This window comes from Pocillopora verrucosa, chromosome 5, assembly GCF_036669915.1.
Source record: "Pocillopora verrucosa isolate sample1 chromosome 5, ASM3666991v2, whole genome shotgun sequence".
NCBI classification, from domain to species: Eukaryota; Metazoa; Cnidaria; class Anthozoa; order Scleractinia; family Pocilloporidae; genus Pocillopora; species Pocillopora verrucosa.
The window spans coordinates 8,210,462-8,222,423 of NC_089316.1; the positions used below are offsets into that span (position 1 = coordinate 8,210,462).

Genomic DNA, 11,962 nt, shown 5'->3' on the forward strand with positions numbered 1-11,962 from the left:
TAACACTGAATTAGTTCAAAGAAGCTAATTTTCAGGCCAAGAGGTTTTATCTATTGTATAGTAAATTGGCCACCATAAAGAGTTTCTAGAGTTTCGAGCGTTGGCCCTTTGTCATGAGGCCAATAGCTCTGACGAAGGGCTAACACCCGAAACTTCAGCTTTGAAACTCTTTACGATGGCCAATTTACATTATCAACTCAGTTTTTAAAACCATATCTTCTTGTATACCCCCTACTGACGCAGCGCTACAGTTTTTGGATCAATATCAGTATCTGGACAACTGCCCACCTACCCCTCCCCTAACTCAACAACAGTCAATTAATAACAAGTTAGGGTCAATGTTGGGTTAGGGGAGGGGTGGGTGGGCAGTTGCCCAGAGACTAATATTGATCCCAGTTTCTTTAGAAACTTACCCCCTTTATTTACTGTTTCTTTATTATATAGCCTAACATTTTAGGAGTTAGAAGCACGACTAAAGAGGAAAAGAAAAGAAACCAAAGAAAAGAAGAAAAACGTTTTGCCCAACATTTGTTTTGTGGGGAATCTTTGATGAGTTATGGGACTTGAGAGAAATTATCATGGTTATTACAGAGTTAAATTTGTTATCGAATTAGTTGCTTCTGTCAGGTTTGTCTAATCTTGTTGTCAGCTATCTCGAATTTGCTTCAGGCTAAATAGCCAATTAGCTCTGTCTATCCATTCTAGAGCCAAAATTTTAAATATCTCTCTTTATTGAAACGATCGACCTGAAATTTCCACCTCAAATTTTTCTTATTTCCTACATCTGACATTGTGCAACCCAGAAGTGTTTACGAGGTTTGTCGCATAGAAACCGATGGACGCGATAAAGAAGACTGCTTATACGTCAAATCGTTGTTTTTGGTGAGCGCAGTTCACTAATCAGCATATGCGCACGCAATTTATTACGATCGCCATTTCCTTTTATTCTCACTGGCGGAGAAAGCCCTGAAAACGATAATGTCGTAATGATGATCCATGTTTAAACAAGTTTAATTAATCCCAAACTTACGAAAAACCTGAGCGATTTGAACGAACATGATGTTTCATTCGGCAAAAAAACAAACCAATTAAAACCCAGTGCCTCTAAATGTGAACCTATTTGAAAATTTTTGCTTTGTTTTGTGTGTCTCCTTGGCGAGGAAGGTATGAGGTTTATTACATTTCTCTATTGTAACCTTGCGAAAAGAAAACAAAACGAAATGTGTTATAATTGCTTGTAAAACAAATCGGCTTTTGTCATTGACACGAGGCATCAGTACAAAACGATGGCTCAATAACAAAGACTTAGTTCTTCTGGCAAACTGTATAAACATTCGGAAAGTTGCTGATAAAAAAAAATGCGCGTTAAGTTCTTTCTTCTCGATTGGGAAACCAAAGGTCAGGATTATCTCCAGGACATTACAATATCTCCTCAATCAAGGGGCTTTCTTCGTTTCTACGTGTTCTATCGGAGTAAAGAAATACCGGCGAAGTTGCTACCGCAGTTCAGATTTCTGCATGTGCCCAGGAACACAACTATAATGCCATTTAGCGCTGTAGATTGGAGATTTCTTTCGACGAAGCTGATCGCTAAGGACCCGCACGTTCGAGTGCAAGAAAAAAGAGACATAATCCTCGTTTCATCTGAAGCCCAAAGTGTTTTTTCCTCCTTGCTAGAAATCTTAAACGAAGAAAATGCTTCCTACAAGGTCGCTGATACTAAGGAATGTTCTCTCATGGACGAATTCCTATACATTTGCGATAAATGTCGCATGGTCTTCTACAACAGAAAAGAACTAAGAAAACACGACGAGGTTTCCTGCGGGTTTTTCGATGGTTGTCTTACGCAGAAGCACAAACGAAAAATAGGATTTTCTAACCAGGAATCCTTATTTCAAGAACGCGTTCAGGACGCGGACAGATGTGATCTGTGCACCGCAAATTGCGTTCTAACGTACTGCCCTCATACAAGAAGGAAAGAAGACATGAAAATGATTCACAAAACAACGTACGTGGGCAAGACACATCCGTGTTGGAGTAAATACGACACGAATGATTTCAGCGCGCACTTTTTCTATGGTTACGATGTTCTGCCATGTTTGGCGGTGACCGGCTGCACGCGCACGTTCCGCACTCTTCAAGAGCAGGCACATCATCACGTGACCGAACATGGCTGCCGTAAGCCGTATTTTTGCATCGTGTGTTATAAACTGTTGAAATTCAAATGTTTCGAAAGTGAAAATGAGTTGTTGTACCACGGTAAACTCGAGGGACATTGTGAGCCAGAATTTTCGTTTGCTTAAAAGAAAAATATCTTGATTAAATGTGAAAAAATGAAAAACCAATAAAGGGAGCAATTACGTTCTACAGAAACTGTGGTTACAAGATAATTTGCTTTGATCAAATAAGTTAAAAATGTAATTAAGCCACCGGAAAGCGTTTTTAAAGCTGACGTTTTGATTGTTTGCCCTTCGTCAGAGCTAATAAGCTCATGATGAAGGGCTAACGCCGGAAATATCAGCTTCAGAAACTCCTTACATAATGCGTTATTGACCAAGCGTGAGGTCAAGACGGCTGGATTTTGGCCGAGTTCTTTTTTTGCGTTTTTTTTTTTTTTTTTTTTTGGACGAAGTTGAGGTCCATATCGACAGAAAAAAAAAGGACGAGGCTAATATCCAGCCATCTTGACTGAAAAAGCTCGGTTACGAAAGGATTTAATATCTAACAATATGAAAATCGCATTATTACGAAACCACACCTGCTTATTTCGAGAGACGAGAAAGAAAGCCAACTGTTTTTGTAGCAACCCGGTTTTAATTGTGTTTTTATGTTTTGATTGTCTCCTGCCGCTTTTTGTGACTCTATTGCTGACATTGTCCAAAAAGTATGAACTTTGTATGTCCTCTCCGAGTTTTTTTTTTTTCCTTTAATGTTACCATCCGTAATCAAAGCAGGCAATCGCGAGCAGGCAAGGTGGGCTCACCTCTCTCGTTCGGATAGTCAATCAGAACACAAGATTCACCCGCGAGCACGTGGATAGTCAATCAGATGTCTTCCTTACATTATGAACTTAGTTGATAGAACCAAATAATATAGTAAAGAAAAAAGCAGATGCACTAAACACTTGACGAGGAATACTCAATCACGAGAGCCTGCTCGCAAGCTAAACAGACAGCGGTAAGAGATATTGTGACAGGCGCTAGACCCCTGACAACTGGTCTTTAGTGAGGCCGTTGCTTTCCCTCGTGATGAACACTTATCTACAATGGCAGAATAGGTGTAATATTTTTGCGTTTTTCAGCCGAACTGAGGCAAGCGCAAGGCGGCACGAAGTGCGAGTCACGCGCGAGGAGAATAGCGCGGAAAGAGAAATGACCCCCCTCGCGCTTGTCTCTATTCGCCTGTCAAGGCTCGGTCGAACGCATGCAACATTTTGTAACATCGTAGGATTGTGCAAAGGAGCTGGGAAAATGTGCGCAACATCTTGCAACATCCTAAAATGTTGCAACAAAAATGTGATCATTTTTAAGCTTGATCCATCACCATCCAACATCCCACATGTTACCACAAGGTGGCCAAACGTGTGCAACACGTTACGCGCAAAAATTTTGCAAGATGTTTCGTTGAATTGTTGCGTTTGTATGTAGCATGCATTTGGCCAGGCCTTAACACGCAAAAAGTTACGCCTGTTCTGCAAGCTAGATTCAGAATGAAATGTATACCGGTTGGTGGGGGGAATTAATGATAATATATACTGATTAAATCCCAGACATTAGAAGATCTTTCACGCCAACAGAGAGATTTTACTTCTCGATTGTAAACCACTCACAAATCGCTTGTTTAGAACAAAGAACCGCTATGTTACGTTTCTTTTGACAAAGAAGTGAAAATAAAATACACGATTTAAAATATCTCCAAATGTTGCTTCACATGCAAACGTGAGTTTCAAACAACTTGAAACAAAAAGTCAGTTCCAAGGAACTTTGAATAGAATTTCCAGTGAATACACTGCTATAACACATGAAAAAACATTTCATAAAAATAAAGTTACAAATACCCCATCATTCCTGCCTTCAGCAGAAGGGTTTACTGGTAACAACCATCTCATCTACTTCAAAAGGTGTCTAGTTTTTCACTAACGTTTCAATTAACTTTTTTTCCAACACATATTTCACAGAAAGGAACAACAGACTTCGAAGCGGCCAAACCCTCCCCGTCAAAGTCACAGGGTCTCTTGACTTCTAACAGACTCTAAGGGGAGGGTTGCTTCAAAATGTTTTTGTCTTTACTTAACGCTTTCGCCCCTAAGAGTGACGAGCATCTTATTTCTCCTTACTACCAGTATATTACTTCTGAATCAAATATAAAGTTATGAGAACAGAGGAGATAATCACCAACTAAAACAGCTCTTGACTGTTACACAAATTCTCCTTGTCAGCCTCTTTGGAAATGTATAAAGAACAGTATGGAGAATATGCATACTGATGTTAAGGGGTAAAGGGTTAACTTGATCTTACTCATTCCTCTCCCCTCCAATTTCTTTGTCCCTCTTTTGTTAACTCTTTAACTCCCACATAAGATTAACTCGTAACTTCTCTTTACAATTTTGACAAATTATGCACCATACAGGTGATAAGAAACGAGAACTTTATCAGCAGGAAATGCTAGGGTGATATATAACACCGTTTACTCCTCACCAACTTATGGGGAAATGTAAGGAAACTGGAAAGCAGTACTACTAATCAGATCATGGTTGCTTCAGAGTTGACATGTTCATCACAGCACAACATATTGGGGAGGAATGATTAAGAGCAAGAAATATCGGAACATCCCCGCAAAAGGGAACTACCTTAACAAAGAACTTGAACTCATGCATAATTTTCTCCATGTCAGACTTTGTAATTCGGTAACAAACTAACAACAGGGGGAGGAGTGGGTGGAGATCCACTACCCACCCCATCCTTAAAGAGATCAAGAAGATGAGTATATAAGTAATCCTAGACTAATATGTTTACTTATTGAGGATAAAGTACGTCCTGAAATCATAGGGACCTTGTCAAACCCCCCCCCCCCCCAACTGAAACATAGTACTACATGATCTGCAAAGGCAGAGGAAGGCCACATGTGATTCACTGGAGCCTTAACCTATGCTATTTATGTCACCAGTAAACCATTTTGACTCCTTGAGCAAGTTAAATGTGCTTGTTTAAAATTGCATATGAAACCCCACGGCGATTACTTCATCAAACGTTAATTCTCCTTTACAGTTTCCATACAATAAATATTGCTCTGGTTTGGGGAATAACTCACCCTCAGCACATGGAGGCAATTTTCCTTGGCATCCATCCTTTTACTCAGGTCTAGGGAACAGATACTTTCAGATGCTGCTTTACTAACAGTCAGTAAAATTGAAGTGTTCAGAGTGCAAATTTCCATTACAACACTATTAAGAAGGACACGTAATGACAATACTGGCAAAAATAGATGTCATGGTTTCATCTTGATGTAACCTTCACTTTTCAAAACTGACACAATGAAATGTATGGAAGCTAATAAGAAGAATCAACACTCAGATTTTAAGGAGTGGAAAGTATAGATATAAAAAAAAAATACAGCTAAATTCAGCACATGACAGGCAGACAAGATGATGATGACACAAATTGCGCCTGATCATTTCTTACAGTGGAATATTCTAAAAAGATGTGACAAAATGTGTAAGCAATTCCTAGGAGTCAAGACGTGCGAGTTCCATGGTGTAAATTCCAATGGATTCCATGTCATCTAAAACAAAATAAATCTGTTTCAGGGATGACGCCATGACGGACACAAAATAGTTGGAGATGGCTTTCAGGATGGCCTGTGCAGCTGTGCCTTTCGGGAAGTTGTTGCTGCTTTCGGGAGAAACAAAATAGAAAGACAGTTAAGATGGGCTGTTAAATCCTTTAACCCTTAGGGTGACTAATATCTAATTTCTCCTCACAGCACCCCTGCTGTGGGGAGACAAATTTATTGAAACTTGTTTTTGCATTTGCAAACTAACCTCTTATTGACTAACATATAATTTCTCCTCTCAGCACCACTGCTGTGGGGAGACCTATTTCTTAAAAATTTGTCTTTGCATTCCACAAAAAAATACACAGTAATTTAACAAGTACTTCCAATCTCTTACTGGCAGGTGTCTACCAAGCCAAGAAACTACCATTTTGCTTTGGGTTTACCTCCAGAAAGAGTGCATAGAAAAACATTTCAGAGTCTCCGCATTTCAAATATGATATTTTGTATGGAAGCATACCATGAGACCCATGAAAGAATCTCAGATTGTCAGCCATCTAGTCCAAGAAGCTAGCCATCTACTTCCTGACTTATTGAGAACCCTGCCTTTGTTAAACTGTGTTTCTCCAATAGCTGCATAATTTGAATCAACTTTGAAAGTCCATTCACTGTTGGAATTAAGAAGGACCTTCAGTGATAAAAACACTTTTTACCTGTTGCAATGGAAAATATTTTAAAGAAAATTTCACGCAGTCGTAAAATCAGGAGCATTCAGGAATAAATTTGTGATGACTTTCACAAGTTTTTAAGTCAAAAATGCAATATCAATACTTGAAAAAATACTTACGATCCACTGCCAATAGAGGGGATAGCAATAGATTTGATGTTCTTCTCATCAGCCAATGTCAACACACTTTTAACAGCTTTCTCGAGATTTTCAACTGAAGAATCATTTTCCCAAGGTGGGCTATGAACATGGATCACATACTGCGCTGGAAAGTTATGTCCATCGCAGATAGCCGCTAATGAAGAAATATAAAAAAAAAACTGTCTGTCAGAAATGGGAGTGTTGATCACTTACAAGTGACATTGGCTCTTAAACCCCTAAGAGTGACTAGCATATAATTTCTCCTTACTGCATCAACCCAACTCAAACATTACAGTTATGAGAAGAAGGAAGATGATCACAAACTAACGAAGCTCTGTATTTTTCAAACAAATTCTCCTTGTCAGCACCTTAGGAATTGTATAGAGAACAGTATGGAATATGCATAACAAACAGTTGCATCAGCTGACCAAATCTGAACCACAGAATGCAATTTTGCCCAAACTATAAGTAAAAGTTACTAGAAGGCAAATTTTTCAATTTGCAAGAACCAAAGTTTGAACCACAATCCCTGCCAGAAAAGAGTTGTGTTAGCAAGTGTATCTGACTTTGTTCAAATGGGAGCTAAAAGAATATTATCTGTGTTTGAGCTGGACTGATTAAGAGGTGTTAAAACATACCTGTTGCTAGTTCTAATGGTCCATGAGATTCAGAGAGTTTTTTGACCTCCTCCTTAAACTCACTTCCACCAGCTTTCTCAAGAGCCGAACCTGAAAATCAATGCAGCATCAAAAATAATTGTTAGGCACATTTGAAATCATCCCATTCCTAACAACAACAAAAGAAAAAAAACTTCTAATATGGTTGAGTGAAAACGAATTAATCATTGATAATTTTGGTGAAATTCCATCAGCTTTCTCAACTGAATGGAAGCTAGCAAATTGAGACCTATGATACCAGTTACTTAGTACAACAATTGATCTTCTTTATTTCCTGTCATTTGCAACAGTCTTTGCCTAACAGTGACTAGCAACTAATTTCTTAAGGGTATGAGAGTAAAGGAGATGATCACCAACTAAAGTAGCTCTTGATTGTTAAACAAATTCTCTTCATTAGCACCTCAGGAAATGTATAGAGAACAGTATGGAGAATATACATGTATGCAAACATTAGGGTGTAAAGGAGTTTAATTCTTTCACTCCCAAGATATCATTTTTTCTTCTCCTTACTGTCTGCCACACCATTCTCCCCGTGTTTGTTCAGAGAATTTGGTAGTGGATCAACTAATCATGCCCTCATTGATATTCTTCTTTATTCTCATCACTTGTCTGCTTGATATTGTACTAACATTATAAAGAGAGATCAATTAGCATTGAGTACCAATGAAGTGATATCCCAGGTCTAAAAAGGCAAGAACAAGATTTAAGCACGAACCTACTTCACCACCGAGATAAAATGATGCATTAGTTGGGTGTACTAAAGCATCTGCCTCCACTATTGCAATATCACACTGAATCACTGTTAACTAAAACAAGAGAAAACAATTCAATTAATAACAATCCTTAACATGCTTAAAACTAGCAGTAGATGATCTTGGAGCCTAGAAAACTACTAACTGTGTCAAAGGAAGGAATGAGAGGCAATACACATTGTAGAAAGAACCATGAAGCCTTCCTCATGGCTGTACCAGTCAAATCATCTTCTGTAACACTTACCTTTTGGCCCAAGAAAAGAGTTTTCTCTGAAAGAACAGTAACTCCTGCACCTAAAGAAGATTTGTCGGCTCCTTTTCTTGGAGCAGGCTGAAAATAATATCACAGTGATATTAAAAATATGTTAGGCAAATTAAAAAGGAAGAAGACTAAGAGACGTAAAGATGTCCAGGATGAAAGAACACAAACTGGAACACTACTTCAATGATCATCATCTAGTTTCTCCATTAAAAGAAATGGTTGTGAACTCAAAAAGCTATTGATTGTTAAACAAAAACACCAAAACTAAATATTGTTGCCTAAATTCTGAGTAATTTTAGCAATACTTCCTGTTTCTCTATTCTTTGATCATTCAGACATACTACTACATATGGTGAGAAGCCCTCCATTGCATAAAGACAATTCTTACTCCAAAGTGCAGAGAATGTATTTCAAGAGGCTTAAATTTTGAGAGGCTAAATTAGGGACTCATGCTATCACAGGAGCTTCACTAAAAGCCACTCACTGGCTGCACATCTATCGCTGCCTGAGGAAATCTAACTGCTCACTGTTTAGCCTTTGAGAATGCTCTAATTTTGGGTTTCCTCGATAACTCCTTCTATAGGTACAGCTGCCTGTTACACCAATGATTGGCAGCCACAATGGAAAAAGATATTGAAATCCCTACATCAACAAGCTAAGAGTGCTCATCTTCATGCCTACTACTGGACTACTCCCACCTTATCAGCCTCTTACGGAAAATCCTGCCGTAAAGATGAAAGATACCTTGACTTACCCCTTTCTTTTTCCCTTTAGCAGGAGAAATAGGTGCTTTCTTGGCAGGCGAGGGTGCTTTCTTTGCTGGACTTGCCATTTTCTTCCCTGATGTGGATGGTTTGGGTGCTGATATTGTCTTTGGATGCTTTGGTTTTATTTCATCTGGTGGTACTAGTTTCCCACCTTTTCTTTTCTTCAAAAGTTCCGGGTGAATATTAGGGAGGACTCCTCCAGATGCAATTGTCACGCCTTTCAACAACTGGTAAAATTAAGATACACCTCACTTTGGTAAACAACAAATATAACAAAGCTTTTCAGTTTGGTTAATCAACAAGCCATATCAACCCTTTACAACCTTGCATCAGAATTCATATTCTCCATACTGTTCTCTGTAGATTTACTATGGTGCTGACAAGGAGAGTTAGTCTAACAATCCAGAGTTTCTTTAGTTGGTGACCATTTCCTTTACTCTCATGGTATAAATGTTTAATTCAGGGGAGATATTGTAAGGAGAAATTAGATGCTTGTTACTCTTGGGGGTTAACTCTAGAATTCAAGGTCCCTTTAAGGATATATCAGATCAAAATCATTATCTAGAGAACTGCGCACCTACTCCTCCCCTGACCCAATAACAGTCAACTGATAGCAGAGCTCACAGAGCATAGCCCCATAATTATAGAAAATAGTAGTAACCCATCAAGCTGAAAAAATTTGGATGTATGACCATACAAGGTGCTACTTTTAACATGCGTGAACAACTGTACTGTGGGCACGCCAACACCACAGCTTTGTCCAGTAGTCCAGTGGTCAGTGCACTGGGCTCTGAGTCAGATGACCCGGGTTCTAGTCCTGGCCGGGGCAAGGTGTCGTGCCCTTGAGACATGCGGGGAAAAAAAAAATGCGAGCTCCCCTTTAAGGCTTGGCCAAATCTATATATTAACAAGTTAGGGGTATGTGCACAGTTGTTCAAATGTTGACATTGACCCAATACATCAAATACACCATTGCACTAGTAGTTGCTGAGGGGAGTCAGGAAGCAGGTCTTTGTTACAGTGTTTGTGATTTGGGTACAGACATTTCAATCACCATTTGTAATGATGAGTTTAGGTTAGATAAGCTTGTTTCAATACTCAATAATATAAAGATTTAGCCAAGCCTAAAAGCAGAGCTCGCATTTTTATTTTTTTGCACATCTCAAGGGTACAATGCCTTAACCCTGCCAGGACTAGAACCCAGGTCATCTGACTCGGAGCCCAGTGCACTGACCACTGGACTACTGGACAAGGCTGTGGCATTGGTGTGCCCGCAGTACAGTTGACCACGCATGTTAAAAGTAGCACCTTGTATGGTCGTATGGTTGTATGGTCGTACATCCAAATTTTTTCAGCTTGATGGGTTACTACTATTTTGTAAAATGATGGGGCTACACTCTGTGAGCTCCGCTATAAACTGAGCAGTTACATGTTCGAAAGCCAAGAAATGAATGACAATCCTGAATGTATAAGCTCTCAGAAATTCTCCTAGAGGTGGCTTCAGCATTCACAAGATTTTTTGGTTACCTTTCAGTTTTCCAAAATAGCAAGAGGAAAAAAAGTAATTTGCTCCCATTCAAGTTTATTAGTTCCTTCGTATATGTACCACGATCAGTCCACCGGAAGCGATCCTTAGCCCGCAGACCAATACCGACATGAATTTCTAACTTGTACGAGGTCACACAAATTCGTGGAAGAACAAATTTCTCATGAGTAATTATTGAATACCTGTGAATACTTGGTATCAAAATCACAAAGAAGTCCTCGAAGGATGGGAAATAACACTCACAAACTCTCCTTTCTTGCTATAATATGGAAAGTGGTGTGTCTATGAATAAGGCACCAGTCAATAAACACGCGTGAAGCGGTACTGTATAGAAGTAAGATTTGTTTAGGATCAAACGAAAGTGAAACGAGGCGAAATAACTACCGCGCATAAAAAGGTATGACTTTTCTTTTAAGCGATCAAATTAACACGGGCATAGAAAGTGAACGCGTCTGCTCAACAACGCGGTTTCACAGCTGTTCGGTTGGCAGGCTGTGTTTATGATTTCATGTGCTGATCAAGCTTTAGTAAAACTTGGTCCCTTCACACTAAAGTATAAATCGTTACTTTTGCACACTTGCGACCGTGTTTGTAAGATTTCCTTTGAATGCTAGACACAGTAAGATACCAAGCTTCCATAAGGAACAACGAATTTTAAAACCGCTCTCCTTCGAGAGATCATCTGTTCGAATGTCACAAAGAAACGCAGGTATGGGTACGAACCGTGCACCGATAGCATCAAAAAGTTATACCTCCACTAACAATAGAACATACGATGTAGTGCTACATATCAAACCAAAAAAATTTAAATAGAACACTAACCTGATGCAGTTCTTCATCGTTGGCCACGGCCAGCAAAATATGCCGCGGAATTATTCTAGTTTTCTTATTATCACGCGCCGCGTTTCCTGCGAGTTCTAAGATCTCAGCAGTCAAGTATTCCATTACAGCTGCTTGGTAAACTGGCGCACCCGACGCGATGCGGAAATGATGAGTCGTCTGGCGCAAGTAACGGTGAACTCGGCTCACAGGAAACTGTAGGCCTGCCTTGGCTGACCTAGATTTTGCTTTCGCCCTCTTCGCTTGTTTCCCACCGCGGCCCGACATGTTGGATCCAAGAAACACACACAAGTTGCAAGGGGGATGAGTGAAGTGTGTGCTAGCTTGGCGTTGTCTGTCAAGCCGCTAAGTAACCAATCACAGACAAGAAGCCACTAAAGTTTCCTACCATATTTGGGACTGCGTCCTTCTCAGGTGCGCGTGGCGTCTGTTTCGAACAAAGAATCAGGTGAGTTTTTTTAACCAAGATTGAAAGGTT

General features: G+C 39.6%; 2 protein-coding genes across 3 annotated transcripts; one reads left to right on the top strand and one right to left on the bottom strand.

Moving 5' to 3' along the window:
• The first annotated feature begins 1,277 nt into the window (after positions 1 to 1,277).
• On the top strand, positions 1,278 to 2,338 carry LOC131794663 (uncharacterized). The gene has a single exon (XM_059112198.2). The coding sequence runs from the start codon at positions 1,359 to 1,361 to the stop codon at positions 2,301 to 2,303; it is 945 nt and encodes a 314-aa protein (XP_058968181.2). The 5' UTR covers positions 1,278 to 1,358; the 3' UTR covers positions 2,304 to 2,338.
• Positions 2,339 to 3,782: 1,444 nt separating this feature from the next.
• Positions 3,783 to 11,806, bottom strand: LOC131794657 (core histone macro-H2A.1-like). Of its 2 annotated transcripts, none has more exons than XM_059112191.2 (7): positions 11,467 to 11,806; positions 9,086 to 9,325; positions 8,314 to 8,400; positions 8,033 to 8,123; positions 7,279 to 7,368; positions 6,620 to 6,794; positions 3,783 to 5,888 (listed from the first exon to the last, which is right to left on the bottom strand). In XM_059112191.2, exons 1-7 carry the CDS (start codon positions 11,749 to 11,751, stop codon positions 5,726 to 5,728), a joined length of 1,131 nt encoding a protein of 376 aa, XP_058968174.1. In that variant the 5' UTR covers positions 11,752 to 11,806; the 3' UTR covers positions 3,783 to 5,725. The 2 variants fall into 2 exon arrangements, with proteins under 2 accessions (XP_058968174.1, XP_058968173.1); XM_059112190.2 differs by having other exon boundaries at positions 3,783 to 5,891.
• Between the last annotated feature and the right edge of the window lie 156 nt (positions 11,807 to 11,962).

Bases quoted from the DNA above. Each gene is read 5' to 3' on its own strand.
- LOC131794663 (XM_059112198.2), top strand. From the start codon at position 1,359: ATGCGCGTTAAGTTCTTTCTTCTCGATTGGGAAACCAAAGGTCAGGAT.
- LOC131794657 (XM_059112190.2), bottom strand. From the start codon at position 11,751: ATGTCGGGCCGCGGTGGGAAACAAGCGAAGAGGGCGAAAGCAAAATCT. The intron at 9,326-11,466 runs GTTAGTGTTCTA...TAATTTTACCAG, and splicing joins ACGATGAAGAACTGCATCAG to TTGTTGAAAGGCGTGACAAT. The intron at 6,795-7,278 runs GTATGTTTTAAC...TTTCTTCATTAG, and splicing joins ACCATTAGAACTAGCAACAG to CGGCTATCTGCGATGGACAT.